This window comes from Onychomys torridus, chromosome 21, assembly GCF_903995425.1.
Source record: "Onychomys torridus chromosome 21, mOncTor1.1, whole genome shotgun sequence".
In the NCBI taxonomy this organism is placed as follows: domain Eukaryota; kingdom Metazoa; phylum Chordata; class Mammalia; order Rodentia; family Cricetidae; genus Onychomys; species Onychomys torridus.
In genome coordinates, this window is record NC_050463.1 from 3838358 (window position 1) to 3856306 (window position 17949).

Sequence of the window (17949 nt, forward strand, 5' to 3'; positions counted from 1 at the left end):
CAACCTATCAAAGTACATGCAACCTTTTTTCTTTGTTCTTTGGTTGTGTTTTTGAGACAGTACCACACTGTGTATTCTTGCTGGCATGAAACTCACCACTAGATCAGGGTGGCTTGGAATTCAGAGGACTCTGTCTGTCTCTGCCTCCAGAGTACTGAGATTAAAGGGATACTGTTAACAACACTGGGCTGTAAAGAAAAGAATTTACAGGATGAACTTGACACTTTGGTATCCTTAACCAAAAGAGGCCACAAGTAAAACCTGAACTGAGAGGGTGGTGTCAACATGCTTGTACTCGCTGTCTTGTTACCTTAGTGTCATGAGAAGCAATTCCAAGGTTAAAATCAGGAAGAAGTGAGGATTGTATTTGTGTTTATATAACTACAATGATACAGAATAGATTGGCAGTTGGAGAGTGTCACAGTAAAGATAACAGACCTTTTCCCCTTATAAAGATACATGTAAAACTTGTCAACAAAATACTCACAAACCAAATACAAGAACATTCAAAAAGAATATCCACCATATTCAAGTAGGCTTCATCTAAGACATGTAGAGATGAGTCAAGATACAAAAGTCAAGATATGTAATCCACCATATAAACAATCAGAAAGAAAGAAAGAAAACTATGTCATCACCTCATTAGATGAAGAAAAGGCCTCTGACAAAATCCAACACCCCTTCATGAGAGAAGTTCTGCAGAGATAAGGGATACAAGAAACATACCTAATCAGAAGAAAGCAAGTCTACAGCCAACATCAAATTAACTCAAAGTTATTTACCTAAAATCAGAAACAAGCCTCTACTCTTACCATATCTATCCAATATAGAACTGGAAGTCTTAGCTAGAGCAGTAAGACAACTGAAGGAGATCACGGGGATAAAATTAGAAAGGAAGAAATCAAGGCATTTTTCTTTGCAGATGATGTGATAGGATACGTAAGTGACCCTAAAAATTCCACAGAAGAACTGCTGTGGCGGAAAAACATTTTGATCAAAGTTATCTGGATACACAATTAACTCACAAAAGTCAGTAGCTCTCCATCATATGTACAAATGATGAAGGGAATGAGAAAGAAAGCAGGGACATAATACCTTTCAAAATAGACTCAAATTATCTCAAATATCTTGGGGTAATTCTAACCAATGAATGACTTCTATGATAAAACCTTTAAGTCTTTGAAGAAAGAAACTGAAGAAGATATGAGAAGATTGAAAGAATTCCCACACTCATGGATCAATAGGATTAACATAGTAAAAACTGGCAACTACCAAAAGCAATCTACAGATTCAATGCAATCCCCATTAATATCCCAATAAAATTATTTATAGATCTTGAAAGGACAATTTTCAACTTCAAATGAGAAAACAGAAAACCCAGGATAGCTAATGCCATTCTGAATAATAAAAGAACTGCTGGGATTCACACTATTCCAAATTGCATGTTGTACTACAGAGGTATCATAATAAAAAGTAAATGGTACTGGCATAAAAACAAACATATCAGCCGAGCGGTGGTCCACATGCCTGTAATCCCAGCACTCGGGAGGCAGAGGCAGGCAGAGCTCTGTGAGTTCGAGCTAACCTGATCTACAAAGCGAGTTCCAGGAAAGGCGCAAAGCTACACAGAGAAACCTTGTCTCAAAAACAAGCAAGCAAACAAACAAACAAACAACAACAACAAAAAACCCACCATCAATCAATGGAATAAAATTGAAGACCAGACATAAACCCACACTCCTATGGACATCTGGTTTTTTATAAAGAGGCCAGAAATACACACTGGAAAACAGACAGCATCTTCAACAAGTGGTGCTAGACAAACTGGATGTCTGCATGTAGAAAAATACAAACAGGTCTATACTCATCATCCTGCACAGAACTCAACTCCACATTTACAGAAGATTGTATGACCCTGCCCTGTGTGAAATGTTAGCTGCTGAGTACTGTACGTTCACACACAAGCCACAGCCAAAATGCCCAATGTCTCAATCTTCTCACCTTACTAATGTGAGACATTGAGGTTTACACTTACCAACATAACAGAGTTGTCCAATTGGAACGTTTAGTGGCTCAGGCTAACCTCCTCAAATTGTACACCAACCAATTTGGTTTTCCTTCATTCACATGGTATGAATTAATATATACTGGAAAGTACAGAGAAAGGCACTCTCCCTGCCCAATCAGATCCTTGTCTAAAACACAGACACCCACAGGTCAATGACTTAAAACAACCTCTAATCTAGCTATGGCCTGGTCTATGTTTCACTGCAGTGTACACAACACACTATTCATTCTATTCTGGTCTCAATGAAGAAACTATGGTCCACACACAAATCCTTTTCCTATTAATGCAATGGACAGCCCACTCTGTGACTCAAATGGGTAAGAATTGTGTGATGTTACAAACCTTTAATCAAGAATTGAGGCAGTTGAGTCAGGAAGACAGCTGGGTCAATGCCCTATGGGCCTAAACACTGGGATCAACCTAACAAACCCTGTCACAAAATATTTTTCTGAAAGCTGGAAGATGCAACTGTTCCAGAATTAATGTGCCTTCACAATGAGAAATCATGCCACAAACTTAGAGATTATTTCAGAAAAATCTCTTCAGTAACTACAAGTCTCCAGCTCTACCAAATACACAAAGGTGCAGCCACTTATAAAATAATTACTCAGAGGCTTATATATTAATTACTGTTTGGTCTATGGCTCAGGATTCTTACATGTAGTATGAATCTTAAAGAGTCTTATTAATAAAATCAAACCCGAGGCAGGTTATTGGGGTGAATGCTGGAAGAACAAGCCACAGCTATCTCACCTTGCTAGTTCCTCAGCTGATCCTGTTTCCTCAGGCTGGAAGCTTCTGAGTCCTCCTCCACATGAATCTCAGCTGAACCGTGTTGCTCCAAAGCCTGAACGCTTAACCAACCAAATGCTTAACTAACTGCATGCTTTACTACTTAAGTTCCTGGTCCTCACGCCTTATATACCTTTCTCTTTCTGCCCCCACTCCCTGGGATTAAAGGTTGGGTTTCTGGGATTAAAGGCATGGGTCACCATGCTTAGCTGTTTCTAAAGTGGCCTTGAACTCAGAGATCTGGCTAGCTCTGCCTCCCAAGTGCTGGGATTAAAGGCATGCACCACCCTGCCCAACTTCTGTTATGGCTTACTCTTCCCATTTTCTAGCCACCATTTTTGGCTTTGTTCTAGTGGCTGTCTGTTCTCTGACCCCAGATATGTTTATTTCAGGGAACACACAATATTTCAGGGAACACAATACCCACCACACTTACATCTTAAATTAACCCATTTCTATTAATCAATGTATTGCCATGTGTCTCATGGCTTTCCCTGTGTTGCATTACATCTTGCTACCCCAGGAGGCTCTCAGCATCTCCTCCAACCCGGCCTTTCTCTTCCCTGTATCTCTGCTTCAATTTCCCACTTGCCTCTAAACTAACTTGCCATAGGCCAAAGCAGCTTACTTATTAAGCAATGATAGCAATATATATTCATAGCATACAGAAAGACCATCCCACAGCACTTGGGCAGACATTATCTCTGTGGGATCTGTAAGAAAACTAAAACAATGGATAAGTCTCATAAGGACTAGCTATAATGTTTACAGCCAGTCTCAGAGTAATGGATAAAGCTTATCTGAAGTTCCGGCTAGAGATGTAAGATGATCGATTATCTTATTTAACCACCTTGGAACTGTTCTGAACAATTTGTAGTCCAGAGCTGATCGATCTTTGAGTGATGTTTATCGCCTCAATAGCATCATTATGAGCCAGGTAGAATCATTGTTGTGGGCACCATCTTCCTTCTTGAGACTTCACAGATCACTGTTAGGAAAATTTATTGTTCACTGTTGAAAACTTAAACATTATTAATACCAAAATGGAAAGCTTAAATTTTAGGATATCACTATATCTAAAGAAAGGTTCAAACAAGAATAAGTATGGGGAGAAATAGATTTTTGTCTACAACAGTCCCTAGATTTTGGGTTTCCCTCCATCCCACACCAGGTAGCTCTTCTGATTGAAACAAAAACTTAATTTTTTAACAATGTGCTTGGATTTAGAGAAAAGCCTCACTTCAACCCCAAAGCCAGCTCTGATTATAATTGAGTCGAGAGTACAACTTTTCTTGGAAGTAAAAAGATATAGATGTTTCTCTTGAATTTTTTGGGGAGTTGCTTGCTTGCACTTCCTATTTACTCAGGTAACATTATTTTCCTTAAGTCTTTGATGGGGTTGAAGACTAGATAGTTACAGTTACACTCATTTCATATCTTAGCTAAGAGCATATTAAGTCCTAGATTTAAATTCTTCAGGATAGAACAGCTTTTGGAGTAATATCTGTAATTTGCCATTTACCTATGATCTGAATATTTAGCATGTTTCTTACTTGACTTATTCTTGTTGGTTGTAGTTTCATTTTTGTTTATAATATTACCCTTTCTTTCTCCTGGACAACACTTGGTAATTGTTCTAATTGTACATAGTTTTGTATTAGGTTTTAGAACCTTCTTATTTAGACAAAAGGGAAAGTGTAGTGGGTATTTGGTCCACCCATGACCTTGGGCTAGCTGGCTCGATAGAGGCAGTGCTTCTAGTCTGCCTACAAGACCTCTTATAAAGGAAGAGTGAGGGGGTCTTAAGCTTTCTTGGACGTGGAAGGCTTCCTGGCACATGGTTCAGTGACCTGGTCTGGAGCTTTCCCGATCTTTCCCTGAGAGATGAAGAGGCAATGTCGTCATCACTTCATTTTGTATAAGTGAGTGTGTGATCTCCATTCCATCCCTTAATAAATAAGTTTTCTTCCCAGAAATCCATGGATTTCTCCCATTACCATAGGCTTATACACTCTACATATGCTGTCAACCTGGAGAAATGCTGCTTACTGCCCTCCTGCTAGCATGTCTTACTCTGTTTGATTCTTCATAGAATTCAGGACCACCTGCCCACGGTGGTATAACCACAGTGGGATGGGCCCTATTACATTAATCACTAATCAAGAAAATACCCTATAGGTATGCCTACAGACCAATGTGACTCTACCTTGTGTCAAGCTGACCAAATCTAACCAGCATACCTACTGAGTCATCTCCCAACCCCCAAAGACAGATTTATAAGCAAACCTCAACTCTCTTAACACTTGCTTTTCAGCATATACTTGTGAATACACACACATAAAGTTTTGAAAATCTGTCAAGTTTAGGGCTGGAGAGATGGCTCAGCAGGTACCACCACTTTTTGCTCTTGTAGAAGTCCTAGGTTTGGTCCCAACACTAATAAAGTGGCACACAATCATCCCTAGATGCTGTTACGGGGGATCTGATGCCTCCTCCTGTCTTCTATGGGCACAAAACACACATGTGGTGATCATACACATATGCAAGCAGATCACTCATACACATGAAATAACATAGAAAAATTTAAAACACATACCCTATCTCTTATATGTCATCATAGAAAAATAAGCTAGAAATACACAGAAATAAGACAAATATTTGTAGCCAAAACTATACCTTTGTAATTAAAGAGATCAAGAAACTTGAACAAAGGAGAGAAATTCCATGATTGTAGACAGGAAGCCTAAGTATAATTTCAGTACAATCTTTGAGCTACAAATTCAGCAACACTCCAATAAAGTCTAACAATTTTTCATATCAACAACAGAAAAATGATGACAAAAGTTCCTCATGAATGAAAAAAAAAAAACTATCAACACAAGATTGGGTAAACAGCACACACTCTGACACCATCTGACTTTAAAATTTCACATACTACTGCAATAAAGACTGTACTGTCTGGGAAAGAATTAAGAGATCAACAGAACATAAGAGAAAACTTAGAGGCAAAATTATAACAGTGTAGATTTGAACACATGAGGTCAGGAAACCCAATAAGTAAAGGCCACTTCCTAACAAATATGAACGTACCACCATGGCACCTAAATGCAAATGTGTTAAAGACACAGATGTTAAACCCTCTGCACATCATCAACTGCAGACGGATCCTACACCTGAATGTTCAGCGAAAAGTGCAGAACTTCTAGAAGACACTAGAGGAAGTAGAGCTCTTTCACTTAGCAAATCTGCCTTTCAAGGCAATGATGACAGCGGCGCATGCGCGCACGGTGCATGGTGTCATAACAATAAGGAACTATCCACGCACAGTTCCCACATCCCGGTGTTTTTTGCAACCATAGCCGAAATAGGCAGATGGAAGTTATTTGGAGGCTGCATGACTTGGGAGTTGCACAGACAGCATGCGGGAGTGCTAGTCCAGCCGCAGGTTCCCACAGCCCCGTGACCCCACAACAGCTCCCGCGGCTCCTGCCCCGTGGGGACGGCGGCCCCGTGCTCACCATGGTGGATTCCGAGCTCGCCCTGCTCTCCTCACAGCTCCTGGCAGCCGGTCAGAGGGTAGGACATGGTAAAAGAGGGTCTTGCCGACCTCGGAGACGCAGAGCCAGCAGCATGGCGGACCGGAAGTGCCCTCCCATATTCTGACTGACAGTCGGCTTGAGAGCCCTGATTGGCTAGTGCGTTCTGAGCGATAGAAGCAACTCTCTTAGGGACCGAGTGTTGTGAACGAACACAGCACAATGGTTACCAACTCTGGCTTACACTCCAGGCACAGAACTGTCCCAGACCTGCAGAGATTGGCGTTGCAGCAGAACTTGATCCTGAACTGCAATGCCGTTCCTGCACTTTTCTACACTAAGTAGGAACTTCTCTTTCCTCCTTGGCACAGGATGTTAGATATCAAACCTGGGATAAAAGGTTGAGGTGCATATTTAATCTATAAAAGCAGATACAGACAGTAGGTTCTCCCTGCCTCCCTCAGTCTCTACATGTTACAGGATATGGCTGCCATGACCTAGCCCATACCTTGAACTTCTCCTGCCGAGGGGCTGAGCGGCCCTTCCCTATATAATCCAACCATTCTGATATCCAGTTTTGTTTTGTTTTGTTTTGTTTTGTTCCGTCTACCCTTTTCCTTCCTGACCTCTTTGTCTGCCTCTTCCACCCCCCCTTACCTCCTCTTGTCACATGGCTTAGGCTCCTGTCCACTCTGGACTCTTCTAGATGTCTCTTTCTCTTCCTTTTATCAACAACAAACTTTCTCCTCTACCATACCTAGGAACACTCATGCCCTTTCCATTTTTAGTTCTTTTTTTATTTTTCATTCAATCTGGTGGCTAAACACAGGACCAGTCATGTCTTTCCTTTTATGTGTGTGTGTGTGTGTGTGTGTGTGTGTGTGTGTGTGTGTGTGTGTTTCCATTCAGAGCATCCTTAGCATACTTACATTATTACTTAATGTGTATAGTGCAGTGATTCCCCTGGCTCACAGCTGAAATGACGCCAAGCCCATCCAGGTCAAATTTAAAACAGGTGACTGACATTCAGCAGGCATCAAGAATTTCAATAAGGCTCACCTAGGATTGCTCACACTTCTCTCAGCAGCACATTGTTAACCAAACATGAACACTTTCCCAGCCTTATGTTTTAGCACTTGTGTTTCATGCCAGCCTTTTGGAAGCGGAGACAGGACATCGAAAGTTTAAACCAGCTCAATCTATGACACAAAATACAAAAAATTTTGGTCATGAAGGGGAGGTGACCAAGGAGGTATCAGTAGGTCTTGCAAGAGCTGATGGCTCATACTAAGAACGTTTATTTTTTTAATATCTTTTTTTTTTAAGATTTATTTGTTTATTGTATATACAGAAGAGGGCACGAGATCTCATTACAGATGGTTGTGAGCCACCATGTGGTTGCTGGGAATTGAACTCAGGACCTCTGGAAGAGCAGTTGGTGCTCTTAAACTCTGAACCATCTCTCCAGCCCCGAAAGTTTCTTAATAACTACAGCTCTGATACATTATTTGTAGGGACAGAATGAGACAGAGAGCAAAAAGCTAATTAAGTCATATTGTCAAAAGGAACACAGGATACCTCAGAATGAGCTCACAGTAGGCATGACAGCCTGGTTTTCTTGACTCTTTCAACATGTTCACTCAAGCACTGGACCAGACCTTGATAAGTCAGCCCTTGGACAAAGACACAGAACTACTGTTCCCTTGGAGCTTTCATCAGGGCATCTGAGAAAGCCTTGGATTAGCCAGGCTCCCAAAAGGCCCATCTCCAACCTAAATAAACAAAACCACATATGAAAATGGAAATAGGGCTGGAGAAATGGCTCAGTGGTTAAGAGCACTGGCGGTTCTTCCAGAGGTCCTGAGTTCAATTCCCAGCAACCACATGGTGGCCCCCAACCATCTGTAATGAGATCTGGCGCCCTCTTCTGGCATGCAGGCAGAACACTGAATAGATAATAAATAAATCTTAAAAAAAAAAAAAAAGAAAGAAAGAAAGAAAGAAAGAAAGAAAGAAAGAAAGAAAGAAAGAAATGGAAACAAAGGGATCAATGCATAGAAAACTAGGGCTTAGAAAGAAAGACTAGTGGAGATTAGAGATAAAACTGACATAATAGAATAAGAAAATATGACTAGTCTTCTGACCTTCACATATGTGCTGTGGCCTGTGTGTCCACATATGTCTAAATGGCCCAAATAAAGAATCTTTAAAAAGAAAAGTGAAAACAAGAAAAACAAAAATGTATCAAAACTAAAAATCCAGAAAAATACCTAGCTATGTAGTACTTCAGCCTTTGACCAAAATAGAAGTACTGCAAAACACTGCCAGAATAAGTGTCTGGACTGGCAAGCCACTGTGACCCCAAGCCCTTTGTAGCACTATGGCAGACTGCAGAGTGAAGTGAGGGGCTCCCACCATCCCAGAGAAAAAGAGAATTGTGGTACTTTGAGCCCTTGCTGGGACCAGTCAGCTACTGGGTCAGACGTCAACTCTGGGAATTGAGGACTCATTTCTAGGGCACTAGTCTGCTATGAAACTGAGAAAGGAAAAAGAAAACTTACCAGTTTCACAGAGAGCCATACACTAGGCCAGCTGTGGAAAACATGTCATGATTTTCCTTTTGGTAAAAAGAAAGTTTGATTAAAACTATGCACCAAAAATCTGCAATATCTTAAACAATTATTCTGTAGAAAAGGCCCATCAATGTAAATATAGAATTTTAGTCAATTAAATCCTATAGGATCCAAATGTTTTTACTTAATCATTCCACATTTACTATAGAGCCTCTTCATATTCTGATGACTAAACTATGCATATTATACTGTCCACCTGACATATGAGTCTACAGATTTATTTTTCTCTCAATTTGTGGGAGTTCACAAAGATTCCAACGTGTGGTTTGAATCAAGGTCAGAGAGTCAGAGTTTATGTTGCTCTCCAAGGCTGCACAATAGGGTGCAAAGGCATCGTTACCAGGTATCTTGTATTCAAGGCCTAACCACAAGATGTGTTGCCCTGGGTCATGATTACCAGGTGTTTTGAAAGGTTTACATCTGGTAGTATGTTGTGCATTGATCTTGAAAGGGGGAGGTCTTTTGCTCTCCCCTTGCTATTGTTTAAATATTAGAAATAAACTCGAGACTGCTGGGTATTGACCCAAGGCCCTCCTGAAACTATTCTGTGTCTCTCTGTCCATCTATGTCTATATTTCTTCCTATTATTTTGCAATTCCTCACTCCCCACTACAAGGGACCCTTTGATAGGTTGAGACTGAACCCCAACATCAATTCTGCATCATTTGTAAAAATTAAGTAAGCCATATTAAGAATAAGCATTTTCACATCATGCTCCTACTGTTTGTTTCGCTGTCTTTGTCAGGGTCTCTGTAGCCCTGGTTTGTCAGGAGCTCATTATGTAGACCTAGCTAAGCTGAAAAATCATAAGGATCAGTTCTCCTCTGCTGCAGAGTGCTAAGATTAAAGGCCTGTACCACCATGCCTGGCATTTATTAATTCTGCACATTTACTCATTAAATACACTGAAAGTTGGTGTGATACACAATTGTACTCTGTACTGAGCACACTGTGGCAAAAGGATTACTCTGAAATTTTGGCAATCTTGGGTTATAAGCAAGACCTTATCTCAAAAAAGCAAATGGCAAAGCACATGCAGGCTCTGCCACCACAGTTTTAGGACCATTAATGTCAATCTTTGTCCTGGAATCCACATGGGACTATAGCACCCTGGCCTCTGCCCCCAAGTCCACCGTCCACTGTTGGACACCCTGTCTGGAACCTGTGATGGTGCTGAAGCAGCAGCCAGCAGCAGTGGCGATGGCATGAAGAATCCCTGTCCAGCTGCTTTACTGCTGTGCTCCACTGCTCTGTGGAGGAATTTCCTCCTGTGTCCTGCCTGCAGGCCTTCCACTGAGGGTTCTTTAAAGCCACACAAACACTTGACTGGCATGTTCAGGCTGACATACTATGTGATTCTGGCTCAGGGCTACTCTCGTACCTGAGCTTGGAAATAAGCAGGTGGAGTTCCATACTAATGGTGATTACCAAAGTGTTAGACAATCACTGATAGCTCCTACATAGGCCCAAGGTGCATGTGGTACTATTGTCACAATTTATAAACAATTGCTACAAAGACCTGAAAACAGAAAGTGATGGGAGGCTGAAGATGGCTTTTCCTTGCAAGATGACACTACTGAGGTCAAATATCTTCAAATTCCAGCACACCAAACATCTGGAAATTTCAACGCACAAGCTTATGTTTATGTACACCATCTTATTTATGAACATGAAGACAGCCATTATCAGTAATTTTACAGTGATTCTTGCTCTTTTTGAGAGTGTGTTGAGTGAGTGTGCTTTGGTTTTTTTATTGTTAGAAAAGAAAAGTTAAGTAAAATCATCTTCTAAGGGAACTGGCTCACCAGCTTCAGAAACCTGTAGTGTCTCACCTGCCAAGACTCTATGATGCTCTTGCTGAGGAACTGAGCCTGGTTGTAACACCCACAATGGTTAGCTCACAGGCCTATAACTACAGCTTTAAGAGATCTGACCATGCTTCTGTCCTCTGACAGACTAGGCATGCAAGTACATACATTCAGGCATGCACAAAACAAACATAAAATAAAGAAATAAACCTCAACAAAGAAATTGAAACAAAACCTGTGAGGGGAGTTCCAAACAATGTTAAAAAGAATTATGTTAGCCGGGCCGTGGTGGCACAGGCCTTTAATCCCAGCACTCAGGAGGCAGAGGCAGGCGGATTTCTGTGAGTTCGAGGCCAGCCTGGTCTACAAAGCAAGTTCTAGGAAAGGCACAAAACTAAACAGAGAAACCCTGTCTCGGGGGGAAAAAAAGTATGCTATAAACATGGTATATTTATTTGAGTTCTAGAAGGCATTTTTTTTCTTATTTACCTCTCAGCTTGTGCAGATGCTATATAAAGATTATAAATATGGACAGTTATGATGACTTATGACTTTAATCATAACCCCTTTTAGACAGAGGAAGATGGATCTGCAACTTCCAGGCCAGATAGGACTACACAGTGAGACCTGGTCTCAAAAAGAAAAATAAGAATGTAAGGAATAGAGATACTGTCATGAATTGTCACTGCCCGGGTGTGTGGGTTCATGTGGATCCGTGGTAAGAAGACTCAGAGGCACCATAAAAATGAATCTAGCCTTTCGTGGCTGTAGGGGGGTCCAGCCTCTATGGACTGAAGCACTTTCCCTTCACCTAAAGCATTTTCATTTTTTTCACTTCATATATTTATCAATATTTACACTTTAGCAAGTTGACTTCCATATGCTCAAAACAACCTGAAAGGAGCTCCCAAAGATACAATGCCAAGTGCAAATTCCTCCATTTCTCAGGTACCGTAGTTTTATGGTTTCCTGAGTTTTGCAATAGGCCTTTGATCCTTGGGAGACTCTCAGACAAGATTCACATAGGACAACAGGAAAAACAAAAGGTATCAGTTAAACAAAGGATGGATTAGGGTTAGGTATTAGGCCAGGAGTTGCTCAGCAGGAATGCAGCCACAGGTAACAAATAGAGATTCTTTATTCTTGGAAGACTACTCTCTTGAATACAATTCCTGAGCATCACTAGTGTATCATGTGAATTTATTTTTCTCACATAAATGTTCCTAACAATTATTTTAATTATTTTATGTTGATAAAAGAATCAACCTTTAAATGCCTGAAAAAGTAAACCTGTTTATTTAAAATTATAAAGATTTAATACATACACACACACACACACACACACACACACACACATTGGTTTTTCGAGACAGGGTTTCTCTGTGTAGTCCTGGCAGTCCTGGAACTCACTCTGTAGCCCAGGCTGGCCTCGAACTCACTGAGATCCTCCTGCCTCTGCCTCCCGAGTCTGGGTTAATACTTATATTTTAGCTGGAGAGCAGTCTCAGCTGTTAGGAGCACACATTGCTGTTACAGAGAACTCAAGTTGCACTCTCGCACCTGTATCAGGCAGTTACATGGAGAGACCCTGAATCAAACTTTAATTAAAAATAAACACATCAATCCATTTAAAGGTTTTCTTTTTCAGACAGGTTCTCTTCTCTCTGTGTAGCTTTGGCCATCAGACTTACTTTGTAGACCAGGCTGGCCTTGAACTATAGAGATAATCTCCCTGCCTATCAAGTGCTAGGATTAAAGGCTTTTATTGATCCTCTAGAGAAGCAATAAGTGATCTTCCTAGTAACAACATCTTTATATACTCTACCTTTTTTATTGTTGCTCCTTTTGTTTTATTATCTTAAGATAAACATTTTATTTGTTAAAGTTTGGAGAACTGTTTGATCTGTCAGTCAGTATCATATTAAGAAATGCATTCCTTCCTAGGAATATCATATTTGCCTTATATTTTAAACAGAATCACTCCAGTTTTCTGTTACACTATTACAAAACTGGATTGAATGTTTAACACTTCTGAAAAATTTTTGAATGAACCCCTGAGTGTTTTCTCTATTTTCTCATTAGTTTGTTTCAGACAGGATCTCATATGTACCTTTGGCCATTCTATAAATGAAATCCATGCTGGCCTGGAAACCAGAGGGAGTCACCTGCCTCTGCTCCTTAAGGTCTGGGGTACAAGTTGTGAGCTACCATACTCATCTTGGCCGTCCTTCTTTGAAGCTAGTATATATATATATATGTATATATATATATATATATATATATAATTTTGCTGATGTATACTCAATAGTGTTGCTCTGTATATGTTAGTAGGCATTTCTTCTGAAATGCCATATCCTATTCAGTGGGCACAGAAGTGAAAGGCATGATCCTCCTTCTCTGTTTCCTTCTGAAATGAGTTGGAGATTGCATTTGAAATCGTGTGACATGGAAGTAGTATATCTAGTACACAGAATTATGTAAATATATTCTCACTGAAACATACATTTACAATGCTGTTTCATCATTTCTATTATATACATATATGAGATATTTTAGCATGTAGTGACCTATAAGGGTGGTAAAGCTCTGTCTGAGTCTTTCCAGTTCTCTCTATGTAGTATGGCCTTTGCATCTAATAGTGATCTAAAAAGAAATGAAAGAAATAATGTAGAGAAACCCTGTGAATGTAAACATAGTGGTAAATTCTTTCCATTTCACAATAACCTTCAAATTCATTTAAAAAAAAAAAAAACATTCATACCAGAGAGAAACTCTATGAATGTAAACATTGTGGCAAATCTTTCCATTTCACAATAGTCTTCAAATTCATGAACAAATTCATACTGAGAGAAAAATCAATGTAGTAAAGCCTATGCACAAAAAAGTAGCCTTCAAAAGCATGGAAGAATTCATACTGGTGAAAAATCCTATGAACATAATAAATGAGTTAATGCCTTAGACACCATACACATTTTCCCACTGAGTGTTCTCACTAGGCTCTAGTAAGATTAGTAAAACCATTCTATCATAAAATACTGTCTCCTTTTCAAATTGTAAACACATTGCCATCCAATAATACAGGAACACAGGACAATTTTAATAATAAGCCTCTTTATAAATGAAAATGATATTGCTACTGCCATCCATTTTATTTCGATTGCCAGTTCATTCTGAAGACTAAATAGTTGTTTTAACGCTTTCTCAGAAATACTAATGAATGGCAGAGAATTGTCTCAGTGGGTAAAGGTGATTGCTGTTAACCTTGATCATTTGAATTTAGTCTCTGTGAGACCCACACTAATCATACAAATGTCTTCTTGATTATTACACTTAGGCTGATGCATATGTACACCCACACACCTGCACATACGTGAATACTTTTGAAATGAAATAAGTGTCATGAGTTCACTTATCAGATTAAGGGACTTCCAGCCAAACTTGACTACCTCAGTTTGATCTCTAGTACTAACATAGAGGAAGCAGAGAATAGACATATGTAAGCTGTTCTCTGACTGGCACATGCAAATCATGTTACAGGTGAGTAACACACTTAAAACTTTTTATAGAATTGAAATTAACAAACCCAAGAAATTAACCAAAATCTTTAGAACACAGGACATGTTTTAGCAGATGAAATTAATATACTATAGGATACAAGAAGTATCACTGTTGATCAATCAATGATGGTTCTTGTATGAATCTCACATTATCCTTTCATCTCTGATTCAAAGATGGTTCATTTTAAAAGCATCTCAGCTGGGTATAGTGGGGCATGCTTGTAATCCCAGCACTTTGGAGACAGAGGCAGGTGGATCTCTATTAGTTTTAGGCCAGCCATGTCTGTACAGAATTTAGAGTTTGTGAGGCACTTCTTCCCTCAGGATTATATTATTTATTACATGGATGACATCCTGTTAGCCACTTTCAAAGAGCTACAATCCATATATAATATGACTCAGGATATGCTACACAAAAATAGGCTTAGTATAGCACTGAAAAGTTACAAAGATTAGACACTGTGCAATATTTGGGACAGATAGTTACTAGAACAACTGTTAAATCACAAAATGTCCATTAGATAAGACAATATAAAATCACCTGATGACATTCAGAAATTCTTAGGGCACATTAATTGGCTACATCATACTTTAGGAATACCTACCTATACACTAACCATTTTATTAAAAGCTGTAGAAAGAGAAACAACCTTGGCTCATCCTCAATGGTGCCTGGAGAGACAAAGTAACAACTACAACTATTTTAATCCACACTAAAAGAGGCATTTCTGTAGCATGTTGATTCTATCATTACTTATTTCCCTTACTAACATGTCTCCTTCACTTATTATAGTACAAGTGGATAAACCTTTAGGATAAATTTGTTTATACCATAACAGTAAAAAAAAATACTAACTGCTTTCCTTACTCTTCTTGTTCAATTAGTAAATCAGGACAGGACCCCATACCAACAATTATAAGAATTCAAATCTTGCTGTATTGCATTATCCTTAATTAACTGTGCTTAAGCACATTAAAGAACTCTGTGGATTCTCAAATAATTTACAGATTACAATAAATGGATAGAAAGTAATTATCATGCTGGCAAACTGTGGGAGTTTCTTATGCCAACTGAATTTAAAATTACAAAAATTATGCAACCTTCCAAGATGGATACTTCTCTTATTGTTAGCTCATCTAATAGATTAGGAGGGATTTATGGTGCAGGGATTCATCTATCTGTTATTCTCATTTTTTTTTCTGAGCTCAACATGTGAAACTGGATGTTTTGATTCATGTATTATAGTCAATTTATCAACCTTTAAATATTGTTTCAGTTTCTGCTCAAGTTGGAGGAATATGTTTTAGCAATACAAACTACTCTAATTATATTTGCATCTTATTACACTCCCAATATCACAGGAACTACAATGTCTGGTAAAAAAAATCACAAATATACTTTGTTTTTTACTGATACTTGTTCACACTCTAACCTCCCTGTAAAGAGTGAACTGTTAACTCATATTCTAGGCATCCCTTATTGCAGCCAGCTGCAGGAAAATGAAATGGAATCCAGCTACTATCACAAAAGCTACTACTTGGAAAGATCAAGGACTTTTCCTAAGGTCAAGCCATGGCTTAAGAAGTCTTGGTGATGATATTTTAGCTTTTGTATATATATATTAGCCAGTTCCTATAATGATTTTCTCGTATGCTATGTGCTTCCAAGAACTCCTAACAGTGTATTTATCTAAAATACCTATCAAGCATCCAAGGCCAAATGATCTCCTGAACGAAGGTAACACCCTTATGGGAACAACACCTGTCTCCTAGGTCAGGTAGACAGTTTTATTTCTTGTGCAATTTAAGGTAAGACCCTTCTTTCTTATACAGCCTTACTAACATTATAAACTCGTAACTTCTTACCTAACCACTTCAAGGAATGTAGATTCATTACATAAATTACCTTTTTTTATATATACTAACTGATATTAGCTCTCAGTTGATCTCCTCCTTTAACCACTCCCTTTCAGGTTGTAAAAGAAAGTCTGACAGTCACTGCCTGAGGAAATTTCTCACCTGCCTTCATGACCCTGCAGGAATTCAGGCCTGGTGACCTGGCTGGAGGGGAGGATTGCTATTGCTTGAGTTTATAACTGTAAACCAGAGAGACTGGAAAAAGAATAGCTCAATGGACTAAAAGCTGAGTGTGCTGAGATTCTTTTCCAGAAAATAATTCTTGCCATTCATACTTCTCTTCTGGGTCCCTGGGAAGAATATTACTAAGGCTGGTCCTTAGTAATATGCAAGACCTTATATTCCTCATAGCTGGGGCATAAATTGAAAAGGAAAAATCAGTAGCCATCTTGAGAGATGATCCTGTTAGAATTCTGTCATGCTCTAGCTGCTGACCACACATGTGCAGTTCAGGAGCTAGACAAGGGGTCTTGGCGTCTTGCATCATCAGTGTGCGTTGGTGACTACATGTGCACAGCAGTGTGGTCACACAATCAGCGCATGTGTGGTGTAGCTCTGTAAGTCTGCCTGTGAATGTTCACTGGGAACCCTTAAAAAGCTGAACACAGACGACACCCTCTCTCTCTGTTCTGCTCTGTCTCTTCCCCACTGTCTTTCCCTCTCATCACAAGTGCTCCTTTCCCAGGCCTAGTTCTGTGCCCCGCCCACATTCCTCCTAATAAAGCTCTACTACCAAGTAGTGTGGCCGTGGCTAGTGACCTTTTTGTGCAGTAACCAGTGCCATAACCAGCACCGCTTATCATTCATTTCAGCTCCCTCTCCCACATTGACCAGCAATTTTAGAACTGACCAGAAGTTGAACTCTCAGGAAGATAAGGCAGGAACAATCAATCTATATACCATGGACTTGGCAAAACAGGATATGGGGAGTAATGGACTCAACTGACCAGAAATTGAACTTATGGGAAAATAAGACTGGAATAATAAATCGGAATGTATATATCCTGGGTTCAGCAAAATCAGGACATAGAGAGTAAAAAAATTGTTTCTGTAAATACCCTGCATCCTGTTAGTCACTAGTAATTTCACACTTATAGTTCAGTCAGTAACTTCAAAGAACTACCTCACCCCTATACCCCTCATCCACTCCTGAGATATGTAACCCTCTGCATGTAAACCTTTCCTATATAAACCCCTGGAAGTGAGTGCTCGGGGGCCATCCTCCTCCACCCACTGTGTCAAGAGTTGGACATGGACCAAGCCTGGGCTTGCTTTGTTATAAGTAAACCCCTGTGTGCTTGCATCGGATATCGGCTCTGTGGTGGTCTTGCTTGGGAGTCTTGTGACATAGGCACAACAAAATGAAAGTGCACATAAAACATTAGAATAATAATAATTAAAAAATTAAAAAGGGGGAGCACTAAGATGTAGCTGGAGTTTTCTCCAGTCCTGCCCAGCACCACAGACCCAGCAACCACTTATAAAATAAACACTCAGAAACTTATATTAATTAAACTGCTGGGCCATTAGCTCAGGCCTACCATTGATTAGCTCTTACACTTAACTCAGCCCATTTCTGTTAATCTATATGTCGTCACTTATTCCGTGGCTTTACCTGTTGCCTTTACATGTTGCTCC

The 17949-nt window shown here is 39.6% G+C and overlaps 1 protein-coding gene across 11 annotated transcripts in view; it reads right to left on the bottom strand.

Annotated features, from left to right (window-relative positions):
* Positions 1-17949, bottom strand: part of LOC118571397 (zinc finger protein 431-like) — a 152678-nt gene that overhangs the window by 29608 nt on the left and 105121 nt on the right. For 3 of the 11 annotated variants that reach the window (XM_036170372.1, XM_036170381.1, XM_036170379.1), the window contains exon 1: positions 6379-6502. The exons of 2 other annotated variants lie outside the window; for them this stretch is intronic. In XM_036170372.1, coding sequence (XP_036026265.1) covers positions 6379-6381 — 3 coding nt within the window. In that variant the 5' untranslated portion in view covers positions 6382-6502. 6 more of the 11 variants (XM_036170375.1, XM_036170377.1, XM_036170380.1 and 3 more) reach the window with 6 other exon arrangements.